General features: G+C 40.3%; 1 protein-coding gene across 1 annotated transcript in view; it reads right to left on the minus strand.

The window, feature by feature from the left end:
• reps2 (RALBP1 associated Eps domain containing 2) overlaps positions 1-25159 on the minus strand; it is a 31541-nt gene extending 6382 nt beyond the window's left edge. The window contains exons 1-18 of the mRNA XM_044129325.1: positions 25110-25159; positions 24461-24518; positions 23585-23996; positions 17384-17507; positions 16190-16356; positions 14945-15053; positions 14729-14835; positions 14496-14655; positions 14342-14405; positions 9576-9747; positions 9441-9500; positions 9148-9226; positions 7491-7565; positions 6975-7023; positions 6050-6186; positions 5704-5765; positions 5541-5630; positions 62-163 (exon numbers count right to left, since the gene is read on the minus strand). Coding sequence (XP_043985260.1) covers positions 62-163; positions 5541-5630; positions 5704-5765; positions 6050-6186; positions 6975-7023; positions 7491-7565; positions 9148-9226; positions 9441-9500; positions 9576-9747; positions 14342-14405; positions 14496-14655; positions 14729-14835; positions 14945-15053; positions 16190-16356; positions 17384-17507; positions 23585-23764 — 1737 coding nt within the window. The 5' untranslated portion in view covers positions 23765-23996; positions 24461-24518; positions 25110-25159. The remainder of the gene's footprint in view (positions 1-61; positions 164-5540; positions 5631-5703; positions 5766-6049; positions 6187-6974; positions 7024-7490; positions 7566-9147; positions 9227-9440; positions 9501-9575; positions 9748-14341; positions 14406-14495; positions 14656-14728; positions 14836-14944; positions 15054-16189; positions 16357-17383; positions 17508-23584; positions 23997-24460; positions 24519-25109) is intronic.
• Between the last annotated feature and the right edge of the window lie 983 nt (positions 25160-26142).

Here is a 26142-nt window from a genome sequence, read left to right on the forward strand (position 1 = left end):
ACACAACACTAAAATACACAAACCAGCGCAGCCTCATTTTTTTGTTTTTGTTTCTTCCAACCTGTTGGGAAGTGCTTCCCAGGTCTTCAGAACTCAGTCCAAACCTGGAGGCCGGACCCGGCTCTTCCAGCTTCACGCCGCTCTCCTCCTGTAACCCTCCCCCCAAAAACACAGAGAGGAGAAAGCAAAATGATGGAGGGACTCTTCCTGGAGGACGGGAGTGTGGATGTCGTGACAGGGTGAGACGACATGAGAGCGCGGCTATAAAAGAGGCAGGATGAAATGCATCTGCTCCGACCGGCGGTAAATCAGCACCTGGGGAGGAGTGGGGGTGAAAGACCGGGGAGGTGATGTACTGCTCTCCAGGAGCTTTGGGGAAGGGGGGGCCGAGGGGAGCGCAGCCATGATGGATTAACTTACTTTTACTACACCTATTCGCTGCATTTCAGCCATTCTTCTCTTGTTTGATTTATCGCCACCTGTTTTCAGTTAGCAGAGGTTAACAGTGCAGAAGTGCAAAGAAGGGCCTCGCGCGTCCTATTTCTTCTCCTTCCGAGGGCGAGTTCATGTAAAGCGCAGCTGTCACACTCAGTTTTCAGAATGCGGAAAGTGTTGATGGACCCGTTAAAGTAACATGAAAAAAAAAAATGTTTGTTTTTCCACATTTGTTGAAACTGTCGTGACGTCACAATACGACACAATCTGTGAAAAGTTTGAGCTCCTCCGCCTCCTCCCGGAGCCGCTATCGACGTCTGGAAAAATGCACCCGGTCAAAAAACAGAGGAGTGTTTTAGCGCTGTCAGTCAACCTTGTGTACTAAAGACTTACTAAACAACCTACCGCTGCAGAAAAAACTATTATCCGCTGTCATCACTGTCCATGATGCTAACTGGACTGAGCATTCAGAATGAGCAGCCACACGTAGGGTGATTGATAGCGCTAAGACCCGCCTCCTGGCTCTGAATGGTTGTTTCTACGGAGCACTGGGAGGACGCAGGAGTGTGATTTTTTTTTTCACAGATCATCCATCTCATGACATACTGACCGTTTCAACAAAAATAATAATAATTTTTAAAAAATTAATAAAAAATACTACTTCCCTCCAGGAATTTGTGATTTTTTTTGCAGGCAAAATGACCAATTTTGTGTCGCTACTTTAGAAATATGTGCAGGGAATTTTGTGATGTGTGACAATAAATGTGGTGGGGGTTATTTTTGTTGCTCTCCACATCGATCTCAGGTTATAAACTGACTTCAAGTAAGGCTGAGGCAGCGGTGTAGTAGCGGTAAAAGGTACTGCCACCTGCAGGTTGAAGTCAGCATCAATTTTATCCAATGTTTTTGACAATTTTTGTTCCAGAAAATGAACAATAAACTCACAATTATGCATCAGTGTGAAAAAAATTCAAGGATCTTTGATTCTTGGCTAATTTCCGCAAAGAACATTAGAGACTGATTTGCACACAGTTGTTATCTTGAAGGTTCTATTTGTGTTTCCTCCAGAATCTAGAGGACCACGTGAAGAGCTCCAGCGGGCCGCATTTGGCCCCCAGGCCTGGAGTTTGCACGTGTAATCTAAAGGTTCAGTTCTGCTGCCTCCATTTTAGTCCAGGCTGAAATTCTCAAAAGGTTTAAAAAAATTAAAAAAGACAGACTCTGCTCCTAAACGCACCAAACAAACCTCAAGAAACATTAAGCAGAGAACGCAGCCGACTCTCAAAGTGACTCCATGTGAAACACGACCGCAGCCTGGAAACATTTTAATGCACTGGAGTGGTTGGTGCAGTTGCAACGGAGCTTTATTAGCCCCAGGGGCAGCATGTGTGGTCGCCTCACAGCCGCTGGCTGCGCCGTCACTGTCTGAGAGGAGTTGCTTTTTAAAAAGCAGCTGAGGTCAGCTGGACTAATGAGGTGCAAAAACCAAGAGAGGGCTCTTCAAAACTGAAGAGGAGCAAAAAACCCCCAGAAAAAACTCTGCGTCACACAACGCCTTGCTAAAGTATTCATGCTCCCTCAACGGCTGCAGATTTTGCCGCGTTACAGACAAAAAAAAACAAAAAAAAACCCTGTAGGTGTTTTATGCTAAGTTCCTACATGAAGTGAATTTTGAAGGAGGAAAGAAGTTTACAGATAAAAATTCTGAAAAATGTGACAAAGATCTGTATTTAGCTCAAAAATTCCTAAATAGAAAACAGAAGAAAACAACCAACTATCTTAGTTATGATGGAATATTAGGGCCATAAAGAGAAGAAAACTTAAATAAAATTACAAAACTAAAGTCATAATATTACCAGAATAAACTAGTATGATAATAAAGTCAAAATAATACAAGAACAAAGTGTTATTCTTGTATTATTTCAGCCTTATTCTCGTAATTTGATTATGTTTTTATTTTCTTGGTGTAGCTTTAAAACTCTGTCTTAAGAAGTTGCACTGCAAAACTTACAAAATCCTAGAAGTCCTAGCTACCTGGTTTCTAGTGAAAAATTGTCAGTACACTTGAAATGAAAAGACTAATTTACAAGTAACATTTCAGCAAGATATGAGAGATTGTTTTAAGTCAGTATTGATAGAAAAAAAAGTAGTAGTTCCATTATTTCACTTCTAACATGAAATATTTCTTGTTAGAAGTGAAATAATCTGTTTGCTGAAAAGTCACTTGCAAGTTAGTTTTGTCCTATTTTGAGTGTACTGAGTATTTGTTACTAGAAGAGACTCGACCAGAAACAGTTTGTAAGATTTTGTTTTATTCCAATGCACCACGCCTTTATGGAAGTGCAATTTGCCCCAATTCCTGTAGGGGGAGCAGTCAATCTGTGGAATGTGCCCTGGGCACACGAGGGTCAACTTTGACCTTTTCGGCCTGCATCCAAAATGACGTGTGTGAGGACAGGGGAGCTCAGATGTGTGGTGTTAAACCAAAAATGATGTTGTTTTTTTTCTTTAGTTCACTCCAAGCTGATGGAGAAGCAGAATGGAGCAGAATAAAGGAAGGTTCTGGATCCAACCTGGTTAGAGGACATGAAACCAGCGGTAGAACAGAATTGTTTAGATTCGGGGTCCAACTTCAGTCCCAGGGCATTTTCAAAGGCGTCAGAGTTCTGACACACTTGAATGAAGCGAACGGGCCTGGAATCAAATGAACCAGGCTTCTGCACAACATGAGGACGTTGTGAAAGATGATTCAGGTGTTTTGGAGTGGACCTGCATTTAAAGGTTAGCCGTCAAGGATTTAGATCAAGGCGTATTTATGTTTCAGAGAGGCCCAAAGTCCAGGCCGAAATGTAAACTGAAAAAACAATTTTTCTACAGAGTATGGACCCAAGAGGGTTGCGCACTGTAACCTGTAGGAAGTTATTTTACGGAAAATGTTAAAAAAGAAACTGGAATCAATTTCCTTCCACTTCACAATTATGCACTACTTTGTGTCAGTCTGTCACATGAAATCCCATTAAAACACTTTGAGGCTCTGAGTGAAAAAACTGAAGGAGTTTAAATATCACTGCAAGCACTGTGAGGGCTCATCTTATTCGTCCTCTGCAGCAAAGTTGACAACATTAGGAGTCCTAAAGGCCGAATCCAACTGCTGCAGAATCAAAGCGTCTGCAGAGGAAAAGTAAATAAAAATGAGGAGAATAAAGTCATTTCATCCAGATTGTTCATCTTTAAAGTGACCATAACAGGGTTTCAAGATGGAGGGTCAGGGCCGAGCTGAGAAAATTAAAAATAAAACTACGAGAACAAAGTCCTAAGATTTTGATGACGACAAAGTCGTAGTATTAGGAGAATAAAGTTATAATATTACTAGAATGAAGTTCTAATTTCACAAGAATAATGTCATAATATTATGAAAATAAAGTCAAAATAATATAAGAATAAAGCCAATGACAAGAGAATAAAGTGATAATATTACGAGAATAAAATTAGAACTACACCTTTATTCTCATAGTATTATTCTTGTATTTTTTTTCTTTTTTATTTCTTAACTCTAATACTCCATTGTACAAACCTGTTGGTCACTTTAGAGATCAACAAACTGGATGAAAAACGTGAAGGAGCTTTAGAAATATGGACTGGAAGTTTTGAATAAAGGATTCAGTATGACCAACCTCTCTGATGTACCTGCCTGTTTCCCACGTATCTTATTTCCCTCGGTCTAAGTTACAGATCATCTCACCAGTTTATCACACACAGCGTACACAAACCTGCGGGATAATCCGCTGCGGCTGGATTTTACGAAGCCAAACGTCAGCTGTACGGTGGAGGAGCGCAGCCGTCTCCATGGGAACTACAGAAAGTCGGGATTAAATGAGACAAACGGAGGCCGCAGCCTGTTCTCTTCACGACGGGAGAAACCCGGAGAATGATGGAAAACACGAGCGAGCGGATGGGATAAACAGATGAGGCCGCGCTCGCCGTTTGACCCCGGGGGGAAAATTTATCTGGAGTTATTCGTTTCCTAAACACTGAAGAAATTTATGAAGCTAGCTACGATGACGTCAGGCGGCCTGAATCTCAGGTGAGTAATGGTTCACTCATTTGTTGCCCGGCGTCTCCTGTGGTTTGGTATGCTGGGGGCGGGGAAGAGCGCTGACTTTAGCCAAGACATGAGGCGTTCATCAGCATACATGTTTAATAAAATATCCTTAAAAAGTTGATTTCAGTAACTCAGCTAAACAACAACAACAAAAAGAAATCAAGTATACAGTTTAATTGCACACAAATTTGATGATTAAGGCTTACAACTAATACACAAAATCATACCAATTACTTTTGATCTAGTTTTAAGTGCAACTATCTTAGTATATTTGAAATAAGACAAAACTTGTTTACGAGTAGCTTTTCAGCAAGACATAGGAGCTAGTTGTAAGAAAATAATTCATTAATGCTGGTTAAAAAAGCAGAAGTTCTACTGGCAGATAACTTTACATATGGAAGAATATTTGGTTCCTATAAGTGAAAAATCTGCTAGTGAAACAACCATTGACTTAAAACAAACTTCTATGTCTTGTTGAAAGGTTATTAGCACTAGAAACTAGACAAAGTTACTTGATAAGAGTTTGTGTTTTTACAGTGTAAAAAACCCAAAATTCACCTAACCCTAACCCTACATTACGTATGACTAATATAAAAAAAAAAACATAACCGGGTTTCACTTAAAACTAACTTACAAGTGACTTTTCAGTAAGATATGGGAGCTTGTTTGTCGTTTAATATTGATTTAAAAAGTACTAGTTCAACTGATAGATTATTTTACTTGTAACTAATTTTTCCCGTGTTATAAGTGAAATAATCTGCCATTGGTACTAGCACTTTTTCATCAATATGAAAGAATTATCAACCTAAAACCAGCTCATATCTAAACAGTTGCTTATAATTAAGTTTTGTCTCATTTCAAGTGCTAAGATATTTGCACCAGAAATACTTTGTGAGATTCAGTGCTTTTGCAGTGCAGGAACAGGAAACCGGTTCTGTTTGCTAAGTTTAAAAGCAAAACCAAATCCGGGTAACGGAGAAATGAGGTCAGTTAAAAAACTCACCTCTTCTCTAAAGTGACTGAAGTCAGCAAAGTTCGGCTGCTGAACTTTACTCTGGGAAGCTTGCTCTGACACCTTGAGGAAATGAGGAACCTGGAAAGAGAAATGTAACGTTCTGATTCAAAAAACCAGAAAACAATCCCCACATCGGCAAGGAGGAACTCACCTGCGAAGCCGACGGTCTGGGAGGCAGAGCTGGAGGAGGCAGCAGCCATCCGCTTTTCACCCCTAAAAAAAAAAAAAGAAAATAAGTCCAAGAAGAGCTGAGCTCCACATTCAAGGTCTTTGTTCTCAGGACTTAAACAAAACATTTATTTCTCATTCAGAACCTGACTTCCACCTGTCGGAGCAGTAAAAAAAAAAAAAAAAAAATCACAGCTTCTGCTTTTGTCCCCTCGAAACGAGAACTGCTGGTGAAAACCTGATGAGTCGGGCGCAGAGCAACGCGGGGCCGCTTCGCCTTCCGCGTGTCGGAGAGGGAACAGTGTGGGCGGAGCCAGGCGAGGTCGTACCTGGAGCGCCCTGCTGGAAGAGCTTGTTGAGGTCCAGTGAGGAAGCCCTGGAGTGGGTCTTCTGAGGGCGGGGCGGAGGCGTGGGCGGCTCCTCCGCCTTCTTTATGGCGTCGTCGATGGAAGTGCTGGAGTACGACCTGCAGGCAGACAAAGGCACACGAGGACGACGAGTAAACCTGCAAAATAGTCTCAATAGTTTCACCAACAAGTGTTTGGATGAGCTCAGATTTAACTAAATTGTCATTTAAAGGGACGGTAGTTAGAATTTTCCAAGCACTCAAGAGCCATTTTATAGCACAATCGAGTAACTATGTTACCTTCAGTTGTTATAAAAATGCTGTATATATACACATTGGTGAAATATTACTTACAACAAATTTGACTTTTCAACTTAACGCCTTAAAATTGGGGTTCTGTCTCTTTAAGTAGCTCCTGCTCTTAAAGAGACAGGAGCTCTTCACAACAATGTTCCTCCATTAAGCCTTTAATGTCGCTCTTCAGAGCATTTCACTGAGATGTAGCTCGTATAATGAGACCTGCGCTTCCATCAGGTGCTTCCTAATTGCTGCTGCCGCTAGTCTGGAGGAACTGCGTGGTAGGCGGCGCGTAATGAGCGCTCTTTGGATTGTTAAAGGCTGCAGATCTCTGCTTCAAGTCAACAGCTGTGTGCTTACCAGTCAAATCAAAGTCGTTTTTTTATCTGTACGGTGCCAAATTACGTCAACAAGAAAAGATTTTCAGTAATATCTAACTGTAAGACGTACACGCCGAATGCAGAGGCAGCTATTTATTGATATCTTAACAGTTTGGTAACGGGTTCTGTCGATAGATCCCGTTGTGGTTGTTACACAACAAAAAGAAAGTGTGAAAAACTTCAAGCGTGTTTATTTTAAAAGTGCAGCCATTTTTCAAATCTTCTCGTTACCTTTGTCTTGTTTTTGTTCTCATCTGCGGGTCTAAATCCTGATGCGGCTCTGAGGGAGAGGCGACATGAAACAGAAACACAGCGGTGAGACTTTCAGTCGATGAGAAGCGGTTGCTTGGCTTCAGCCACCAGCCAGCGGCTCAGGTTAGAAACCTGCACGTGATCAGCACTCATGACTTTAACTATAAGACGCATCGGCGAAATGCTTCCATAATGAAAAAAATGCTGGCGGATTATTTTCACTTGCACTAAGAAAATTTCCCCATGTTTATTATTGACTTTAAAACAAGCTGCTGTATCTTGTTGAAAAGTTACTTGTAAGTTAGTTTTGTCTTATTCCAATGAAACTATATTTACACTAGAAACTAGAGCAAAAAATACTTGGTAAGATTTTGTTTTTGCTGTGTAAAAAAACCTCCCCCAAAATTCAGTCTACAGAATATCACATATGGCTAACATTTAACACAGTTTAAAGAAAATTAAATAAAGAATTTTTTTTCTATAAGTCATTATTACCCGGCTTCTCAGGAAACGCTCCCAGCTGTAGAGTGGGCTTCTCTCGAGACGACCCCAAACGCGTCACGCTCCCGTCTGCAGGGACAGCGAGGCAAAAATACACCCTTCATCAGCTCAATGACAAAACTTTGTGTGTGTGTGTGTGTGTGCGTGTGTGTGTGTGTGTCTGTACTGTAAAATACCGATCGGTGTTTCACACGCATAAATCTTTGAGCGAACCATTGGTTTTTAAGGTCGACTGATGAAATAACCCACACAGCTTCAATGGTTTTAAGGCAATCAGTCAATAAGAATCTACAGACATCCGATCAATACGTCTGATGGAATATTCGATACATTCACTGAACTCTGCTCCGGAACCGCACGGCATTCTGGGAGGATTTAGGTAGAGGATGGACTTTAGATGCTCGGCCTCTCACAGCTAGCTGAAAAAGGTAGATAATTCACTCACTCTTTGGTTACCTAGCAACAATCTGTTGAGCAACCTGTGCAATTTAAGGTTTTACCACAGTTCATAAAAGCTTAAGAATAAAAAAATGGCGTAGAGTCAGAACTGTGGGCACGCCACCAGTTTGGCAGCATTTTAGTTACTTAAAGCAACAACAATAACAATCTATATTGACTGATATTAAACGCTTATGTCATGACAAGTTTTTCAGCCCAGTTGGTACCATGGAACCGAGCCAGAAGCCAGAGAACAGAACCTTTCTGGAATCGTTTGAAGCTAATTGTTGGCCTGTTTTGTTCTTCACTGAAGGAAGTTTTGTCGTCGTTTTGGGATCTTTGTCTTGTTGAGAAAAAGGTGAAAGATTTGGAGGTAGAACTTTTCTGTCATTCCTCATCAAGGCACCTCTATTCCTGACAGAAAACAGACCCCACAGCATAACGCCGCTACCACCGAGCCTCACAGTTTTTCCAGGTCTAAAGCTGTACTCTACCTCCACCACAACCGACTGAACTCTATTTCTTGGCCTGTAACGTGTTGGTCCATGTTGAACTGGTGTTTAAGCGTCATGAAGATTATGACTCTTTCTGAATGTTAGAACAAATTTCCTATTTAACCTGAACATTGTTGCAGGGAAGTGATTGAACCAATAAAACCTAGACTGTGAGTGGATTAGTCAGGCTAAATTTGAACTTCTGGAAGCGCACCAATACAAAGTGTACAGAAAATTGATGGACCGTGTTAAAAGCTGCCTTCATGTCGGGATTTAACTGAGCGCTGCCATTTTTTCATAACCAAAAATTAAAGCAGAAGATTGTTGATGGCTTCCAGAAGTGTGGGGTTTCTCTAGAGCTCGCTAAGGGACCTTTATTTATTCCTTCATTCATTCACTGACTAACTGAGACCAGGAAAGAAATTTTAAAATTACCAGTGTGTAGTTCTTTCAGTAAATCGGAAGAATTTATTAAATTTTACAACACACGAATCCTTATATTTCCTCTGATTCGGAGAACTATGCACATTGACTGCAGTGAACAATCACATTGGTAGAGAGGATCATCAGGGATGACTTTCCCTCAAAAAACAAAAACAAAAACATGGTAGTAAACATGTCTGCAGACCCCACACATCCTGGACACAAACCAGCATTTTTTTTTGCTCTGTAAATGTCTCTGGATTAAAAAAAAGAAGAAAATTTTAGACAATACTTACCCTGATTAAGGGATTGCTCTTGCGGATCTTGTTTCCTTGAGGCCAGGGTTGGGTCAAGCCTTGCTACGCTGTTTGGATCCTAAACACAGAACAGGACAGACGCCATCAGTGCCCGACGACACCGATACGTTCTCTCTATGTGCAGTGCATTTCAGGAACTTAAAGGTTTTTCTCCCTAGAGCCAACACTGAAACCCGGACTCAGAATCTGCTCTCATAAGCCTGCTGGTGCCCTCTACAGGCCACATTAAGAAGAAAATTTAAAAAATACAACATCCTTAAAAAGCGTTTTACCTTTGCCGCCTTACAGGTTCTCGGTTGCGCATCCTCGAAGACAATCAGAGGCTCCGAACTCTGCAGGCAAAGTAAAGCAGTTTAAGGAGCTCCGTGCAGGATGAGAGCCCGACATCGCAGGGAATCGTCTCTCACCTCGGGAGTGTCTGGGATCCGCTCCTCTTGGTGCTGAGCCGGCGCCGGCTGCAGGGTCGGGGGAAGGCTCTCCGGGAGCGGGTAGCCGTTCTTCCGGGCCACAATCAGATGAAAGGCTATGCAGAACTCGGCGAAGGTCAGCGCTCCGTCCCGGTCCACATCGCTCAGCTCCCTTAGCGAGAAAGACGGAACGGAAAGACTTGAAAAGACGAGAAAAATCACCTTAAACTTACAACTGATAGTCTCTGCAAAAATACTGAGGATTGAGCGTTTATCGTATCATTTATCATTCGATTTTGATTTGTTGTCGTCACAATAAATTGCAATGAATAATTTGTTTAAAAAACTGTCTGTATTGACAGGATTGCCAATTTAAACAATTTCCCCCCCCACTGTTTGTTCAGTGACAAAATGAGTAAATGCCAACACATTAAAAAAATAAAAATTATTAAATGTCTTCAGTTTAGTGACACAAATCACACTTTTTATGTGACTGGTGTCCAAAAAAAACCAAACTGTATTCCAAATGAGAATGTCTTTCAAGAGCATTATTTATGTTTTTATGGGATATAATTTGCTGCATCATGCAGTCACTGCGTAATAAAGAAGTAGCACATACTTCTTATCGTCGCTGTTATTACGATCACCACAATAGTACCACAAAATATTGTGATAAAACTTTACGCCCACATCACCCGCCCCTTCTCTATAAAACTTGCTATTTTAGTGCTGCAGATCCTGAGTTAGAATCTCTTGAAGCCATTTTCTCTTCACATGGATCGACTTGAGGGTCGGACTAACATTTGGGAATTTATCTCTTGCGAGTTTAAAAAGAAGGTTATTGAAAATTCAAAGAAACGTTCTGTGGTTCTTGGGCGTAACCTGATTTGTTTGAGTAAAAACAAAAGGGGAAAATTTAGTTTAAGAAACTTTTAGAAATAGGAGAGTTGTTGCTCCATTGCTGTGCAGGTAGAGAGTGAAATATTTGCCCATAACTCTTGTAACTACAGCTGGAGCTCAGTCAGACAGAATGCAGCCTGTCACTTCACACTTGAAGTAGGTTGGTGTTTGTGCCAAATTTATTGCCTAATTAAATAATACAGTAAGCAGCACTTTGTGTCCAAAGATTTAGAAAGATATTTATGAACTACTCAGTTTAAATCAGAGCAACTTTGATTGATTTTTTATTTATTTATTCAGGCATCAAAACATTTGTCATCCACACCACAACAATTTAAACAACCTGACTGAAAAGGTCCTGCAAGTCAAACTAATTATTTAGCTAATTATTCAGTTAATTATTTCGTAATCGATTAATCTATTAATTAGTGTAACAAATAATCAATGGCACATTCTACAGATTTTTCATTTAACCACTTGAGCCTTTTTTTTTTTATCCAATATTAGAAATACATTAACAGATGCAAATAAGCAACTGCATCCTTTTATTTTAAGTAAGAAAATAAACATGTTATTGCTTAAAATGCAATTAAATTCGTTGAGACAATCTGAGTTGGGTGAAGTTAAAACTATACCAATTGAAAACTTCTGTCAAAAACCTGTTTACAAATAAAGGTGTTTTTTTTCCTAAATTAAAAATGTGTCGATTTTTTTTTTTTATATATATATATATATATTTATTAGGTTTTCAGAATATAACATACATGAATCATACATGAGAGTATAAGTAAATATATATGCACATATACACGCAGACTTACATATCCATACATATACAGTATGTAACAAAATCCTGTATGAAAGCAGTATACTCTTATCAATCCAGTAACAAAAATAAAGATGTACAATAACCGAAGAAAGAAAAAAAAAAAAAAACAACGCAAAAACTTTTAAATAAAAATAAAGATAAATAAATATTATAACAGCAAATCAGGTTACACTGCATTGAGTACCATCTACAATTAAAGAATGGTAATACCTGTCTGTAAGGGCATAGGTGGCACATTAAGAAGCTGAGCGAGTGCTTGGGTCGACCCTGGATCGGAAAGATAATCCAAAACTGCCAGATACTACAAAACCTATCAGAGAAGCCCACAACATCATATCGTAGCCTCTCCAAATGAAGAATCTCAGTGAAGTCGCTCAACCACATTTTAAACTGAGGAACCTTGTCAGTTTTCCAGAGTCTCAATATTACTTTTTTGGCTATTACCATTCCATACACCACTGTCGTTTGCATAGAAACGCTGCAGGTCCTCAAAGAAGGAGAATGTCCAAATAATGCAATCTGGGGATCAGGAACCAATGTGCATCCATAAACCTTAGAAAACAAGTTGAAAATCTCACACCAATAATGAAAGAGCTTGGGACATGTCCAGAACAAATGAGAAAGGGAGCCATCCGCGGACTTACATTTATCACAATTTGAAGATGTCGAAGGAAATATTCTGTGCAGTTTAATTTTAGAATAGTGGAGTCTATGGAATACCTTGAACTGGATTAACTGGTGTCGTACATTGATAGAGCACGTCCGAATCCCCCCAAGACCCTCCTCCCAGACCTCACTCCCAATCTGCAAACCCAGCTCCTCCTCCCATGCAGCCCTCAAGAAGTCTGTGATAAAGTTAATTCGTTCTGCAAAGACGTCAACCAAACTCGTGATAAACTTTTTCGATCCTGGAGAGCCAAGCAGAATTTTACATAATTTATTCTCTTCCGGGAGAGACATGAAATTCTGAATATTAGTTCGAACATAGTTTCTAATTTGCAAGTATCTGAAGAAATCTGTATCTGGAAGAGAAAAACGGCTCTTCAGCATAGCGAATGAAGCAAACTTTTTGTTAATGTACAGGTTTTTCAGAGTATTAAGGCCTTTCAATCTCCAGTTTTTAAAGGATGTATCCGAAAGTGATGGGGGAAAAGCATGGTTACAGTAAACTGGGGCATGAACTGAGGTCTCCGGTAACTTACAGTGCAGTTTTATTTGCTTCCATATTTTCAAAGAATTTAAAACAATTAAATTATTTACCCCACTAATAGCGGGAGATATCGGTGCTGCAAAAAGAAGAGCCGGAAGAGAGCTGTCAGTAACACCACTTCTTTCAATAGCCACCCATGGGGGGGAATTTGCAGGCAGTTCTTGTGCATCACCTTCCTGCCAGTATACCAAGGCTCTTGCATTCGCTGCCCAATAATAATGCTGAAAGCAGGGTAATCCCAATCCCCCTATCTTTCTTGGTTTATATAAGTGAGTTTTGATATTCTATGGGCTTTAAAGCCCCAAACAAAAACAAAATTATTGAGTCTAACGATTTAAAAAAGCCTTTGTTAAAAAATAGGCAAACCCTGAAAAGATATAAAAATTTAGGTAAGGACACCATTTTAATAGCATTTATCTGACCCATCATCGACAGAGGAAGTGTTCTCCATTTATCAATGTCTTTCCGAAGATTCTCCACTTTTTCCAAAAAATTCAATTTGAAGATTTGTTTAGGGTCCTTTGGCAGAATAACCCCAAGATATTTCAGCTTGTCCGTTATCTTAAATAATAGGTTATCTAAGAAGTCGGAAGTGAGGCTCGCACCTAATGACATAAACTCACTCTTCTGCCAATTAATAGTATAACCTGAAATCTCACCGAATGACTGAATGAGGTCTAGGAGTGCTGGCACTGACCGCTCAGAATGTGATACGAAAACCACCACATCATCAGCATACAATGAAATGTGATGGTCAATGCTTCCCAATTGAATCGGTTTGATTAAGGGGTGTTCTCTAATACTAATGGCGAGGGGTTCCATAGCGACCGCGAAAAGCAAGGGGCTAAGGGGGCAACCCTGACGGGTTCCCCGGTGTAGCAGAAAGGGCTCTGACTTGTCCTAATTTGTAAGGACAGAGGCAGATGGATGAGCATACATTATTTTGATACAAGACACAAATTTATCACCAAATCCAAACTCCCCAAGTACAGTCAGGATGTAGGGCCACTCCAGTTGGTCAAATGCCTTTTCAGCATCGAGGCAAAGAGCCGCTCCCTTAAACCTACTGTCATATTTATGATACATAATGTTCATTAACCGTCTGATATTAAAAAATGAGAACCTATTTGGAACGAAGCCCGTTTGGTCCGGGTGTACAATGGAGGAAATATGTTTATTTAGCCTATTTGCCAGTACTTTAGCGAAGATTTTAATGTCAGAATTCAATAATGAAATAGGGCGATATGATGAAAGCTCCGTCTCCTCCCTGCCTTCTTTACATATTAAAGTTATATTGGCTTCATACATGGTAGGGGGAAATTTACCTGAATCAAGAGAATGAGTAAACATCCTCCGAAGGAGAGGAGTGTCGATTTTTTTTTGTACAGTTTTGGCTCAACTACTGCTCTGAAAATGTTGGGGTTTTTTTTTTAGCAAACAGCCTTTTTTTTGAGTCTATATATGTCAGTTAATGATTAATCGCTAATCACTTGACGATTATTTTCAATGATTTATTAATCACAATTAATTGTTTCAGCCATACCACATATATCCACCTATATAAAGTCAAAACGTAATTTTCTTATAGGAATTACTAAGCAGAAACTTAAAAAAGACAAAAAACAAAAACAACTTTAAAGCAGCAATTTTTTTGTCGATACTTTTGCCAGGCACTGAACCCAGTTTGAGGAGGACGAGGGCTCTTCCGCTCCTGTCACTTTCAAAACCGGGTCTCTGTGTGCCTCAGAGGCCAAACTCGGCTGACACACACACAATGTGACCTCAAAGGCAGAGCAAGGACAGGCGGCACACTGAGTCAGCACTCACCAAATGTGGGAGAGCTCCGGGATAGGCAGCTTGGATTTAGTGAAGAAGTTCTTCGCTACGGCTCCTAGAAAATAAAAATAAAAAAAGGGAAATGAGAGACAACAGAGCCTCATAAAACTCTTTTTAGACATAAATGCTTGGTTTTAGTCCATACCCAAGATTAGAGCCCCAAGGTCGGGCTGGAGCGTTTTAAACTGGTTGGTGTAATAGTCCAGCTGTTCCGCTGTGATCCTCCAGGGGTCGTCGTCGGAGTAGCTCAGCGTGGCCGGCTGGTTGAGCCTTTCTGCAGAAGAAGCCTGAGCAAATGTGTAAAACTGTGAAGTCAGACGTCACAGATGCTATAATGTTGCTATTTAAAAATTGAAAAAAGCAAAAAACGGACTCTACCTGAGCCACGGCTGTATGTTCTGCAGCGGGTTTGTTCACATAGTGGCCGGGCGAGGAGTGTTGCTCCAGCTGAACGATAGACCGCGAGGAGAATTTGCCGTCATAGGCTGCAGGACGAGAAAAAAAAAAAAAACAAACAAAAAAAACCACACAGAAACCTACTGTTTGGACATGTCTTATAGAGAGAAACTTCAGAAGAATGGAAAGCTGTCTCACGGATCTGCGCGTCCACGCCGTTCCTCTGCTTTGAGTACGGGTAGCTGCGATATGTCAGAGGAGAGTGAGGCGGCGAGCCGCACGGCGATCGAGGTGGAGACCACGGCTCCTTCAGACAGAAGCAGCACAAAAATCTGAGTGAAGATTCCCCTCGTATGGTTCACTTCAGGATATTTTTCTAGTATTTTTATCGGCCGACGTTAGCCAGGCCAATAAAACATACCGTATCGGTCCGATAGCCGATAACAACCACCGATTTTTATTTGGAGGGGGAGGGGCTTGACAGTGTCACATTAGTGACTGTGATTGTGACACAGCAGAGGATTGTGGGTATTTTCCAGTGAAGCAGAGAAAATGGAGTAGGCGGTGTGTTTAGTTTTACACAGGGTCGAAAGTGTAGGGATATATAACATACCGTCACCTTCCTAACATAATGGCTTAGCTCATTTTCTTTTGCCTAAATCATCTTTTGGCAAAAAAAGAATCACTGAACACTGCAAAAACACAAAATCTTACAAAGTGTTTTTGGTGTAAATTACTTACTAAATTTGAAATAGGACAAAACTAACTTATCAGAAAGCCATAGGAGCTTGTTTTAAACCAATAATTCCTTAATATTGATTGAAAAGTTTCACTGGCAGATTATTTTACTTATTACAAAACATTTTCTCTATGTGATAAGTGATATAATCTAGATCTTTTTCAACAATATTGAGGTATTATTTGATTAAAAAAACTCTAAAATCTTGCTGAAAAAACATACAAAGATATTTACACTAGAAACTATCTGCAAACATACTTGGTTAACATTTTGTGTTTTTGCAGTGAGACGGTTGAAACTGGATCTAAGCTATTTAAATAAACTCAACCAGAATAATGACTGATAGCTACAAAAATTATGTTGTTTCTTCTTAATTTGCCAGGAAATATGTAACCACATGTTAGTAGGCTTATGTATATTCACTACATTGAGCCTATTTGTAGAATTTTGACCGTGTGTAGAATAGAGGAAATCTAAACTTGCACAATAAGAAACTTGTTTAAGAAATTTATTCTAATGGTTAAAAAAAGGACAGTTCAAATCTAACGTCAGCTGGCTAGCTTAACAGTCTTTTACCCAACAGGGCACCAGCGATTTCGCTGTAAACCGTTTAGATGTAAAGCAGGAATGATTTTAAAGTCATATGTTGTTGATTGTAAATATAGCTGTGTTTGGTAAAATCGCCGTCATTGCCATTTGCTTACAGGCTTCTTATCTGCGTTGGCCTCCAGGGGTCTGAAGGAGCTCCTGTCCGCAGCGTTCCAGGCCACAGAACCAAGCGGCGCCCCCTGGGGGTCGGAGGTGGGAGGAGCCGCGGCGTATCGCATCTCCGGGTCATTCTTAAGCCCAGCGAATCTGGGCAGAGGTAGATCTGCAGAGACAGCGTCAGCAGGGTTTGGACACATTTCCCCACAGTAAAGTGAAAGCACTTTTCAAGCATTTTCAAGGTAGGTTTTCAAACTTTTCCAGTCCAGCACCAAAATTTGGGAACAAAAATAATACAAATGAAAACGATAGGAATGAACTAAAGAAGACAGCTTCAATTCACTAATACATAACATCGTTTATTACTGTTATTAATAATGTCTTGTGGTAGTATTCCACATTCTACAGCAGGGACAAGATGAACTAAAATATAAAAAAAGTTTTGAACCGTCTCACACCAAGAACAAAATATTCACGATAATGCCCCAATTTAAATAATGTTGTTTAACCTATAAAATACAAAACAACATTTATTCCAATTACACAGATCAATAAGTCACTGAGCTATTAGGAATAATAAATATTCACTATTTTGAACAAATTGTGTCATCTATTGATTTCCTGCTCAAATCAATAAACAGTTTAAATAATGAGTTTATTTTCCCTAAGGATTAAGAATTTATAACAACTTCATTGCCAAAGTGTGCAGCTTAAATTTCAAGCACTTTCATTTTCCAAACCTTGAAACATATTCAAGGATTTCAATCCTGTTAGACTACGTGTTGACATTATGACATTTCAAGGACATACAGCTCATTCTCAAATATTTTCCAACCTGCAGTCATTTAATGAGGGGAATAATTAGGGAGAGCATCTTAGCCAACAGGTCTGCTGCGGGCCAAAGTGTGTTTGCATGTGTGCGTGTGTGGGCATGTGTGTGTGTGTGTGTGTGTTCACTTCCCCTTATAATCCAGAAATCTCTGTGACGCTGCCGGGAAAACACGCTCCCTCTGCGCTCGGGGTGCGACTGATTGCTCGCTATTTTCAAACTAGGGCAAACCCACTTAGCGCTCGCCAAGCAACTCCCCCCTTTCATCCAGATTAGACCGAAATCCCGCCACGTTAAGATAATCTCCTGATCCCCTTTTGCTCCCGTAAGACGCCTTCTCTCTCAGAGCGACAACAACACTCACTGCCGGCTACGCTCTCCAGGCGGATGGGCAGACCGGACTGGGCGGCCGCCAGCAGCTTCAGGGCGATGTAGAACTGGGCTGTACCGAAGTAACCCAGGTGCTTCGCGCCACACACCTCAGTCACCTGGGAAAGACAGAAATAATATATATATAAAGACAATTCAAATGAAAAGCAAAATGGAGTTTTTAGCATAAATACTTGGACAAACATACCGTGAAAAGTATGTTTTTACAGTATGTTTGGCTATACCGTAAAACCTACGATATACCGAATGTATGTTCGGACGTATGCGGTATGTGTGGCTAGGGATGTGTGGTTGTTTTAGGTTGGCATTAAATGAAGGGGTAGTTAAAAGCTACATGCTGTGGAAGCAGAATAAAGGCAGAGCAAAAGGTGTGTGAGGGATAAGCAGCGCAGAGGGATCGGTTCGTGCTGCACTCTCGTGATTAGAGGGACAATGGCCGCTTTGAGGGCAGCAAAGAAGATTAGGGTTTATTTCAAGGTCAAGAAAGACTGAAAAACTGATGATTAAATGTCTTTTCAGAGTTTTCCTGGAAGTACTTCAGCTCATTAAATAAATGTTCATTTCAGAAAAGAATGCCCTGAGTAAAATACAACGTATGGTTTTTAAAAGGGAGGTGAAAAAAAGCAATTCAAACTCAATGAGAAGAAGTACGGTAATTAAATGATTAAAAAAAATAGCTGTTTCTGCCATCTGCAGTAAATGTAACACATCATAGAATATTTTCCCAGAAGTCTCGGAGTTCATCAGTATGTTTTTTTTTTTATTATTATGAAAATGTGAGATGAGCCTTTATGTTCGTTTCGGTCAGCTGTGTTCTTTTCCCTTTGGAACTCTCCCAAGGATGTCGTTTTCCCAGTTGCACTATGAACTCTGACCTTCCATTAATGATCTAAATCATTAAAGTGTGACCAAAAAAAAGAAGAAGCAAAAAACCGATGGAATACATCTATACAGCACTGCATAAACAAAAACACATCTACAGATTTGAGATGTGTCTTGATTTCTGGATTCAATTTTTTTTTTTTTGTTTCTAGGCAGAATCTCCTCTGTCACAATGGGGAGTGCGCGTTCTCATAAAAGTGTAATCCATAGCCGCCCACAGCAACCTAAAGAAACCATGAACTTCTATTTATTCCCTCCTTGTTCCAGGACGCTATTGTGACACAACTGACGGACAATAATGTGCGTTTTTGTGTTTGTTGAAGACTTCCCAACAAATGTTTGAAATAAGCCCCGTCAGTCTGGAAACTAAAACCAACTTTTGTCACCAAAACAAACAGAAAGGCATATTCCAGGGCCTCCATTTTCTTGTGGCAACAACAGATTAACTGTAGCTCCCTCGCTACACAACACTTAAATTCATCATTAGAAAAGAGTAACTTAAAAAAAAAAAAAGAAGACTCACTTTAGCAAAATTTTACAGAATTATTGCTTTCTTTTGTAAAAACCTTATTTTTATGCAAAGATGAACAATGCCTAATGAGGTTAAAAGTCTGGATGAATACATGACTGCCTTATGAGGGATTAATTCTGCTTGGCCTGCATTGTATTCATACAAGAGCTCTTAGGAGAACAGGACATGCAAAAAAAGTCAGAAGCGGAACACACAGTGGAGGTCAAGTCTGCGCCGTTTCTGTGTGTGTGTGGGCGTGTGTGTGAGAAGGACTGATGAGGAGATTATTTGAGGAGCGACGGCCGAGGCCCTGACAAACCAGACTGACAAGTCCCTGATGTGTCCTGAGGAGGTTAAACATATTCGTGGCAGATGGCACAACGCCAACGTTTTAGTTCACTTCTTCTTCCCAACTAAATGCTCCCCAGCACTTTGGTTCATACATTTCCATCACTCTGTTTTACTGAACAGCTAGTGCTAATTTTGGCTGATTCCGAACTACAATATATAGTAGTGGCGATTTTCTGTTGTTTTAAAACAAAGATAAAAAGATTACACCTTATATTCCAAGCTAGCATTAGCATCTTCTATTATCCAAGGCAAGGCAGCTTTAGTTATTTGCAGCACTTTTCAGCTGGTACATTAATATAAAAACATCACACAATGTAATACAACACATCAAACCATTAAGTTAAGTGCCGCCATCTTACTTTACTTAATAAAATATTGGCTTAAATGCTAATATCTTGTGTTAGCTCTGTCTGTTCCGATGAGAATTTGCGCAAGCTAGCTGCTCGGATGGCACCTGCTCCTGTTACGACAGCCAACCAATTGAAAAATAATTTACCATAGTCTACTGCAGTAAAATGGCTCCCAATGAATAAAATCTACCAACAGAAGATTGCCTTGAGCTAACAACTGAGCTAACAACTGCTCAAGTGAGCAATTGTTAGCTCAATTGAGCTAAAACCCAGCTAACAATTGGAGCTCTTAAAAAAAACAAACTTGCTGACAATTATTTTTTGTCTCGTTCTTAGAAGGTTTAAGAACAAGAGAATGAAATGGAAGTAGGCTGGGATTAAATTTCAGGTAGGAAGTAGAAGGAACAAATTAGTTAAAACTTCCTTTAAATATCCATGTCCTCACATTTCACGCCTCACAGAGTTTTTGATAAAAGATACATGTTTAGAAAGCAGCTCTAGATTCTTATTCTAGGCATAACCAAATACTGGCATTAAAAAAACAATAACTTGCAATTCTCACCCATGAATTCAAATGCAAGGAAAACATTAGATTTTTGAATGAAAAGAACATTTTGACTCGTGAGCCTTCGAGGAAAGGCTGCAAACTGCCAGAGACAAACAGCATTGTCCTTTTCCTCCTCCAAAAACTCAGAGGGAAGCCTTTTAAACTCCTTCATTCAGCTAAAGCCCTTAATTGTTTTTCCGACTAAGCTTTTCGATTGGCAACCACAAAGAAGGCATAAAACAGCATATGTTGCAGAAATTAAAACAAACCTCCTGAACTTCAGCAGGAATCGTTGAGTCTTTTAATTTCACCAACATGTCTCTTCTCAATATTGGTGCAGAATTTGAGAATTGAGCTAAAGATTAGGATGATGGCAATGCCATTGTTCTAATGCCAATAAAGAGTTTTCCGATCTTTTTAATGAGATGAGTACAACTAAATTTTGATATGCTGTTTGAAGAGATGTCCTATTAGAAAGAAGCATCTTGGTTTAATGAAAAATAATCCTGGGATTAAATGCATGGCACAATTACTCTGAACCTTTAAGGAAGCAGAATTATGTGTTTTCCAGCCACTTGGTATCATTTCATAGCACAAACAAGTAACTACGTATAAATATTCACTATATGTCAAGTACCAAGTAAAAGAAATGTAACTTTGTGATTTAATACCTTGAAATTGGGCCTCTGTCTCTTTACGAAGCCCCTGCTTTTTCTGAAACTCAGCCTTTGGGAAGTCATCACCACATTGCTCATCTATTAACCCTTTAATCGTTTTACCAGCGTTTCACTGAGCAGTAGCTCCTGTAATGAGCTCAGCAGATGCGCAGTTCCACCAGGTGTTTGCTAATTGCTGCTGGCTAGTCTGAAGGAGCTGAATTGGGGAGTCACGGCGGGCAGCTGCTCTGTGAGGTGGAAGCTCTGAAGCTTGGAAACTGCAGCTCGGAAGAGGAGCTACGTCCTCGAAGGCGGAGCTAGGCCCACCCAGGAGTTTTGCACAGCTGAATTGTTGCCATGGAGACTAAGGGATTTCTCAAACATGCATGAACGAATCAAGGCAACACTCCAGATGGGTTTTTGATTAGGGAATAACATTACAACATGACGCAAAGCTCAAAGGAGTTGATTTCACATCATGCTGCCGCTTTTTTTTAAAAAAAAAAGCTAATTGCTTTTCATGCATTTTCCCCCAACCCTCCAAAATAAGTACTGTAGATAAAATAGAAGGGTCCCCCTTACACTTATCTTACACTTACTAGCAGAGGTCCAAGTTGTATTTTGAAAACTGCTGGAGCTGAATGACTGCATGAAGACTTACTGATGCATATTTAAGTCAAACACAGCAAAAGGATCAAACCACCAGAACTAAACTCACACCTTGTTCAGTCCGACCAGTTTGGCAGCTGTTGATCTCTGAACAACGATATTTTACCTGAACATGCCTTGGAGCGCGCACACACACACACACACACACACTGGCCGTTATAAATGTTATCATGTTGCCCTGATAAAATGCTTTGGGGATCTTTTGTCTGGTTGGAGGTGGAAATAATGAAATTATTTCAGCCAGCAGCAGCGTGACCCAAAGTCCGTCTGCATGTCGGCTCGTTTCCCCGCGGCGGGAGGAAGTGTCATGCCTTTCTACTTATCAGCTGTGAACACGAGTCAGACAGAAACGATCCATCCTCAGTAATCTGGGCCGGCGCGGGGCAGTCGTGAAATATTCGCACAGGACCTGTCGGAAAGGGTTCTTTGTTTATGTCCTAACAGAGTACTAAATATTCATGTAAAACTATAACCTGAGATCTAACTGGGCGTTTACAGCCAGGAGGAAGTAAGAGTGATCCTGCAGGCATCCTGCAGCAGGGCCGAGCGGCAGCTCAGAGGGCTCTGTGTCAATCACCCCCCCCCTGCACACCCTAGAGGTGGCGGCTTTCCAGGCCGGACAGGAAGGAAGCGACTCTGTGCCAAGCTTCCTGACACCCACACAGACACACAATGGGAGTGTCGGACGTTTTGGGACAGAGTGTGGGCCTGAAACGGCAGCGACACGCTGTGTTGTTTTCATCGGGGCTGGGGAAATTTATTTATTTATTTATTTTTGTTTCTGTGATGGCTCAGCAAAAGGATCTGATGATGTGTTTTAACCAAGGGATCGGGCTTTAAAACTTGTTTTATACAACATCAAAAAAGAAGTTGGGTAAACGACAAACAAGACGTGATTTTGCTATTCCATGTAAAAGGATCTGTCTCCGTCTGATGTTTGTGGACAACAGCTGTGTTTAAAGAAAAACGGTGAATGACGTCAAGACACGCAAATTAACTAGCAGTTGTAAATGTGACTTTGAAAATCACGACGCACTTTTCAGATATTTTATGTGTGACAAATTTCTAAAGTCATGTAATCGTTTTTCTTTCACTTCACTTTTATGGTCATCAATTGCGCTGGTCTGCCACGTGTGATGACGATGAAATACAACGAAGTGTGCGCTTGTAATGTGACAAAAAGCTTTGGGCCTCAATACAAATATCAAAATCATAAATGTTACATTTTATATAACATAAGGCTGTGAGCATCAGTCTGTGCAGCTCCCAGTAACAATATGACTGCAATAGATTTCCATGGTCAATGTTCTCTGACATGGTTCGTTCGACAGAAGCAAGCTTCTCATACAGAGCTGTGAGAAATTGCAGGCAGTAGTGGAGGAACCGCTTAAAGGGACAGAGGCCCTGATTCCTATAGCAGATACCAGTAGCGGCTCAGTCCAGACCTTCACTCATGCACAATTAGAGATAGACAATACCGACTTATAGTTTCATCACGATATTTTGTGGTAATGTTGTGATAACGATAAAGCTAAAACTGACGATATGTACTGTTTATTACTTGTTTTTTAGGTAATTGTATGACTGCGGCTGAGTGTCACAGCAATTACAGCCCCACAAACACAAACAATGCTCTTGAAAATCCTTCCCACTTGTCAAGTAAATTGTTTTTTTAGGACACCAGTCACGTGAAGAAGTATGATCTGTATTACTGCACCCCATAACTGTATTATCAGATTTATTGGTATTTATTGATGCTTTCGTTGAACAAACAATGGGGAAATAGTGAAACTATCAATCCCAGACAATATGGACCGTTTGGGTTTAGTTGTTTGTTTTTTTTAAAAAACTAGAGTTAATTGGAATTTATCGACAACGAGGAAATAAAATTCTTATCGTGATAAGAAATTTATGACAAAAGACTCGATAAATGCCCAACCCTACGCAGAATCGCCTACATCACAAATTAAAGCAAAAACGTAAGGCCTGAACATCTGACTGCGAATTGAGAGGAGCAGCTGATAGTGAAGACATTCATCCAGATGCCTGGCTATTATAACAGACTGGGCTCCTCGATTCTTTTCATCACCTATAAAACCTACACTGATACTGAGCGCATAGCTCGTCATCATGTAACAGACAGAGCTCCAGGCTCCTCTCACCAAATGCAGCCGCAGCCGCTCTCACCTCGCCACATGTGATCACTCACTTTATGCAGGGATTCTGGAGGCAGCTGAGACGCCTTGAACAGCTCCGCCACTGTGCTGGACGACAGCTTTCCCGGAGCGTCAGCCTGGCACAGAGCGTGGAGACCTGAGTAATACCTCTGCTCATGTTCGGTCAGGGAGATAAAACTGGCCCCAGACGCCGCAGCGGATTCCTGATCCATTCCCGGGGGTGACGCATGGAGGGATCCGCTGGGGGAAGCGCTCACTCTACGGGCGAACGGATCAATACATCCTTCCTCCAAGTAAGCGGCTCCCGTTTGGCGAACAACGGATGGTATCAGCACCAACCAAGAGAGATTCCCCGTGAAGACGCACCGCCAAGCTGCTGGCTCGGCTCTGGTTTGTCCACTCCCACCGCCTATTGTGGCCGTTTGTAGCAATGCCGCTCTGTGCCTGAAGGGGGCGACAGAGCACAGGAAATAAAAGCCCGTTTTTATTTTTTTCCTCCGACAACATAAGTATTTTTTATTTATTTATTTTTGTTCTGCTGCCATGGTACACATTTTAAAGTGCATTAATTCATAATAGTGCAGTGTTCGACGTGTATTTTCACTCTGATGTGCAAAGACAATATGAAGGGCGATAGAAATAACATAATTTCTTCATGTTGTTCCCCTGAGCCCCTTTTTCCGGAAAAAAAATCTTTATGGCTTAGTTTGAGCTAATTTTTATTCATCATTATATTGGCCTGTTTATTTGCCTTTCCTCTGCACAAAGTCATAGATATAGTTTTGTTTTTGTGTATTTTTGTTACATTAAAAATTAATTATTTTCTCATGTCTCTCTTAGAGTGGCAACCCCCAGAAAAAAAATCATAGAAAGGCACCACAGCTAAATAAACAAACAAATATATATACCTTTCTATGACACGAGCTTGATTCTCCAGAGAGACGGAGGCAGTGACGTGGCCAGCTGCTTTATGTAAAACAAAAAGGAAAAAAGTCATAATTCTTACAATTAAAGATAATGTGATATGTAACAGATTCAAATTGATTCTTTTAGCCAGATTATTGTCATGCAGTCCACTATGTCATTGTAATCATAACTTAAAGAGAAACAGAACCTGCAGTATAGATTTTAACAGGAAACTTGAAAACTTGTCAAACTACAATAATTTATAGTTTGCTAACCAACAAAACCGTTATTTTCTAAAAGATTGTCTGTGTTTAAGTAAATGTATTCAAACACTGAGAGCTAGGATAGAAGATGAGTCACGTGTGATTATGAAGGCAGCTGGCTGGAGTCCAGCTTTCCCACCACACGACACCAAACGAAGGTCGGTGTGTGAATGTGTGTGTTTGCGCGTGGATGGGTGATTGTGTGTTGCAGTGTAACAGTACACTGACTGGTCTTTAGTTTAATTTAGAAAACAGAGACAAAAATGCTTTTTTTTCTTACTGTGAACATGAATGTATAGCCGTTGAAATTTAGACTTTCCACCAATAAATAAATATTAATGTGACAGTTTAAAAATCTGTCATATAAAACAATAATTACTTTCTGTACCAATATATTTGTCTCTGGGTACATTAAGGCCCTCCGCCTGGTGTACTGAACAAATGCTGTGGAAACAAGGAAGCACAAAAAAAGCTCATGGTTTGTTTGGATTACTGAGCTCATGAAATGGTCAACAAGACCAGAGATGAATTATACACAATGGTTTCCATTTTTTAAGTTAATATGACACTTAGCATAATTAAAAATTCATTCCTGAAGGCAATGACATCAACAGAGTCACAAATGATGCAGATGAAACTTACATTTTCCACAGGCTGAGCAGAATAGCTGGACAAGCTGGAATCCAAAATTTTCCAGTTTGTCGCACGATTACCACAGAAATGATTGTATTTTTGAGGATTTTACAAAGCAAAGTCAAGAAGCACATAAACAGAAGAATACATGATTTTCAAATGTTTTTTCAAGAATAAAAATCTGAAAACTGAGGTACCCCAAAATAATACTTAGTTTACCCAGCCGTCTGCAGAAATGTAAGTGGTAAATAGAGTCTCCTTCTCTGTAATTTAACCCCAGTATAAATCCATCCCCACCATATGGAGCCTGGCGGTGGGAGCATCATGCTGTGGGGACCCTTCTTCACCGGGGATACGGAAGCTCGACAGGACAAACCCAGAAGAAAATCAAATTGACAAAAATGGGAAAAAATATAGCTCACTTTTCCAGGCAGCTTCCCTAAAAAATCTAGTTTTGGATGACATTTTAGTGGCGCAAGGATGAACAAAAATTAAAATCTGCTTCAAATGGAAAAGCCAAGACATTTCTTTGATTAACCACATTTTCTGCTGTCATTTGAACCTGAATGTGAAAGAGAACGGAAACGTCCATTGACCTCTGGTCAAGAGCCGAACTGACCTCGCCCGTTTGTTACGCCGGGCTAAATAAAGCAGAACGTTTTGACGGAAGAACGACCTGTATCCTGTTTCTGTTGCTGGGAATACACACAATAGATGCAGATGAAGATAAAAAAAAAAAAAGAATTGGGACTTTTATTTATATATTTGTCCTTTATCTTAAATAAGTC

This window comes from Gambusia affinis, linkage group LG10 (genome assembly GCF_019740435.1).
Source record: "Gambusia affinis linkage group LG10, SWU_Gaff_1.0, whole genome shotgun sequence".
NCBI lineage: Eukaryota > Metazoa > Chordata > Actinopteri > Cyprinodontiformes > Poeciliidae > Gambusia > Gambusia affinis.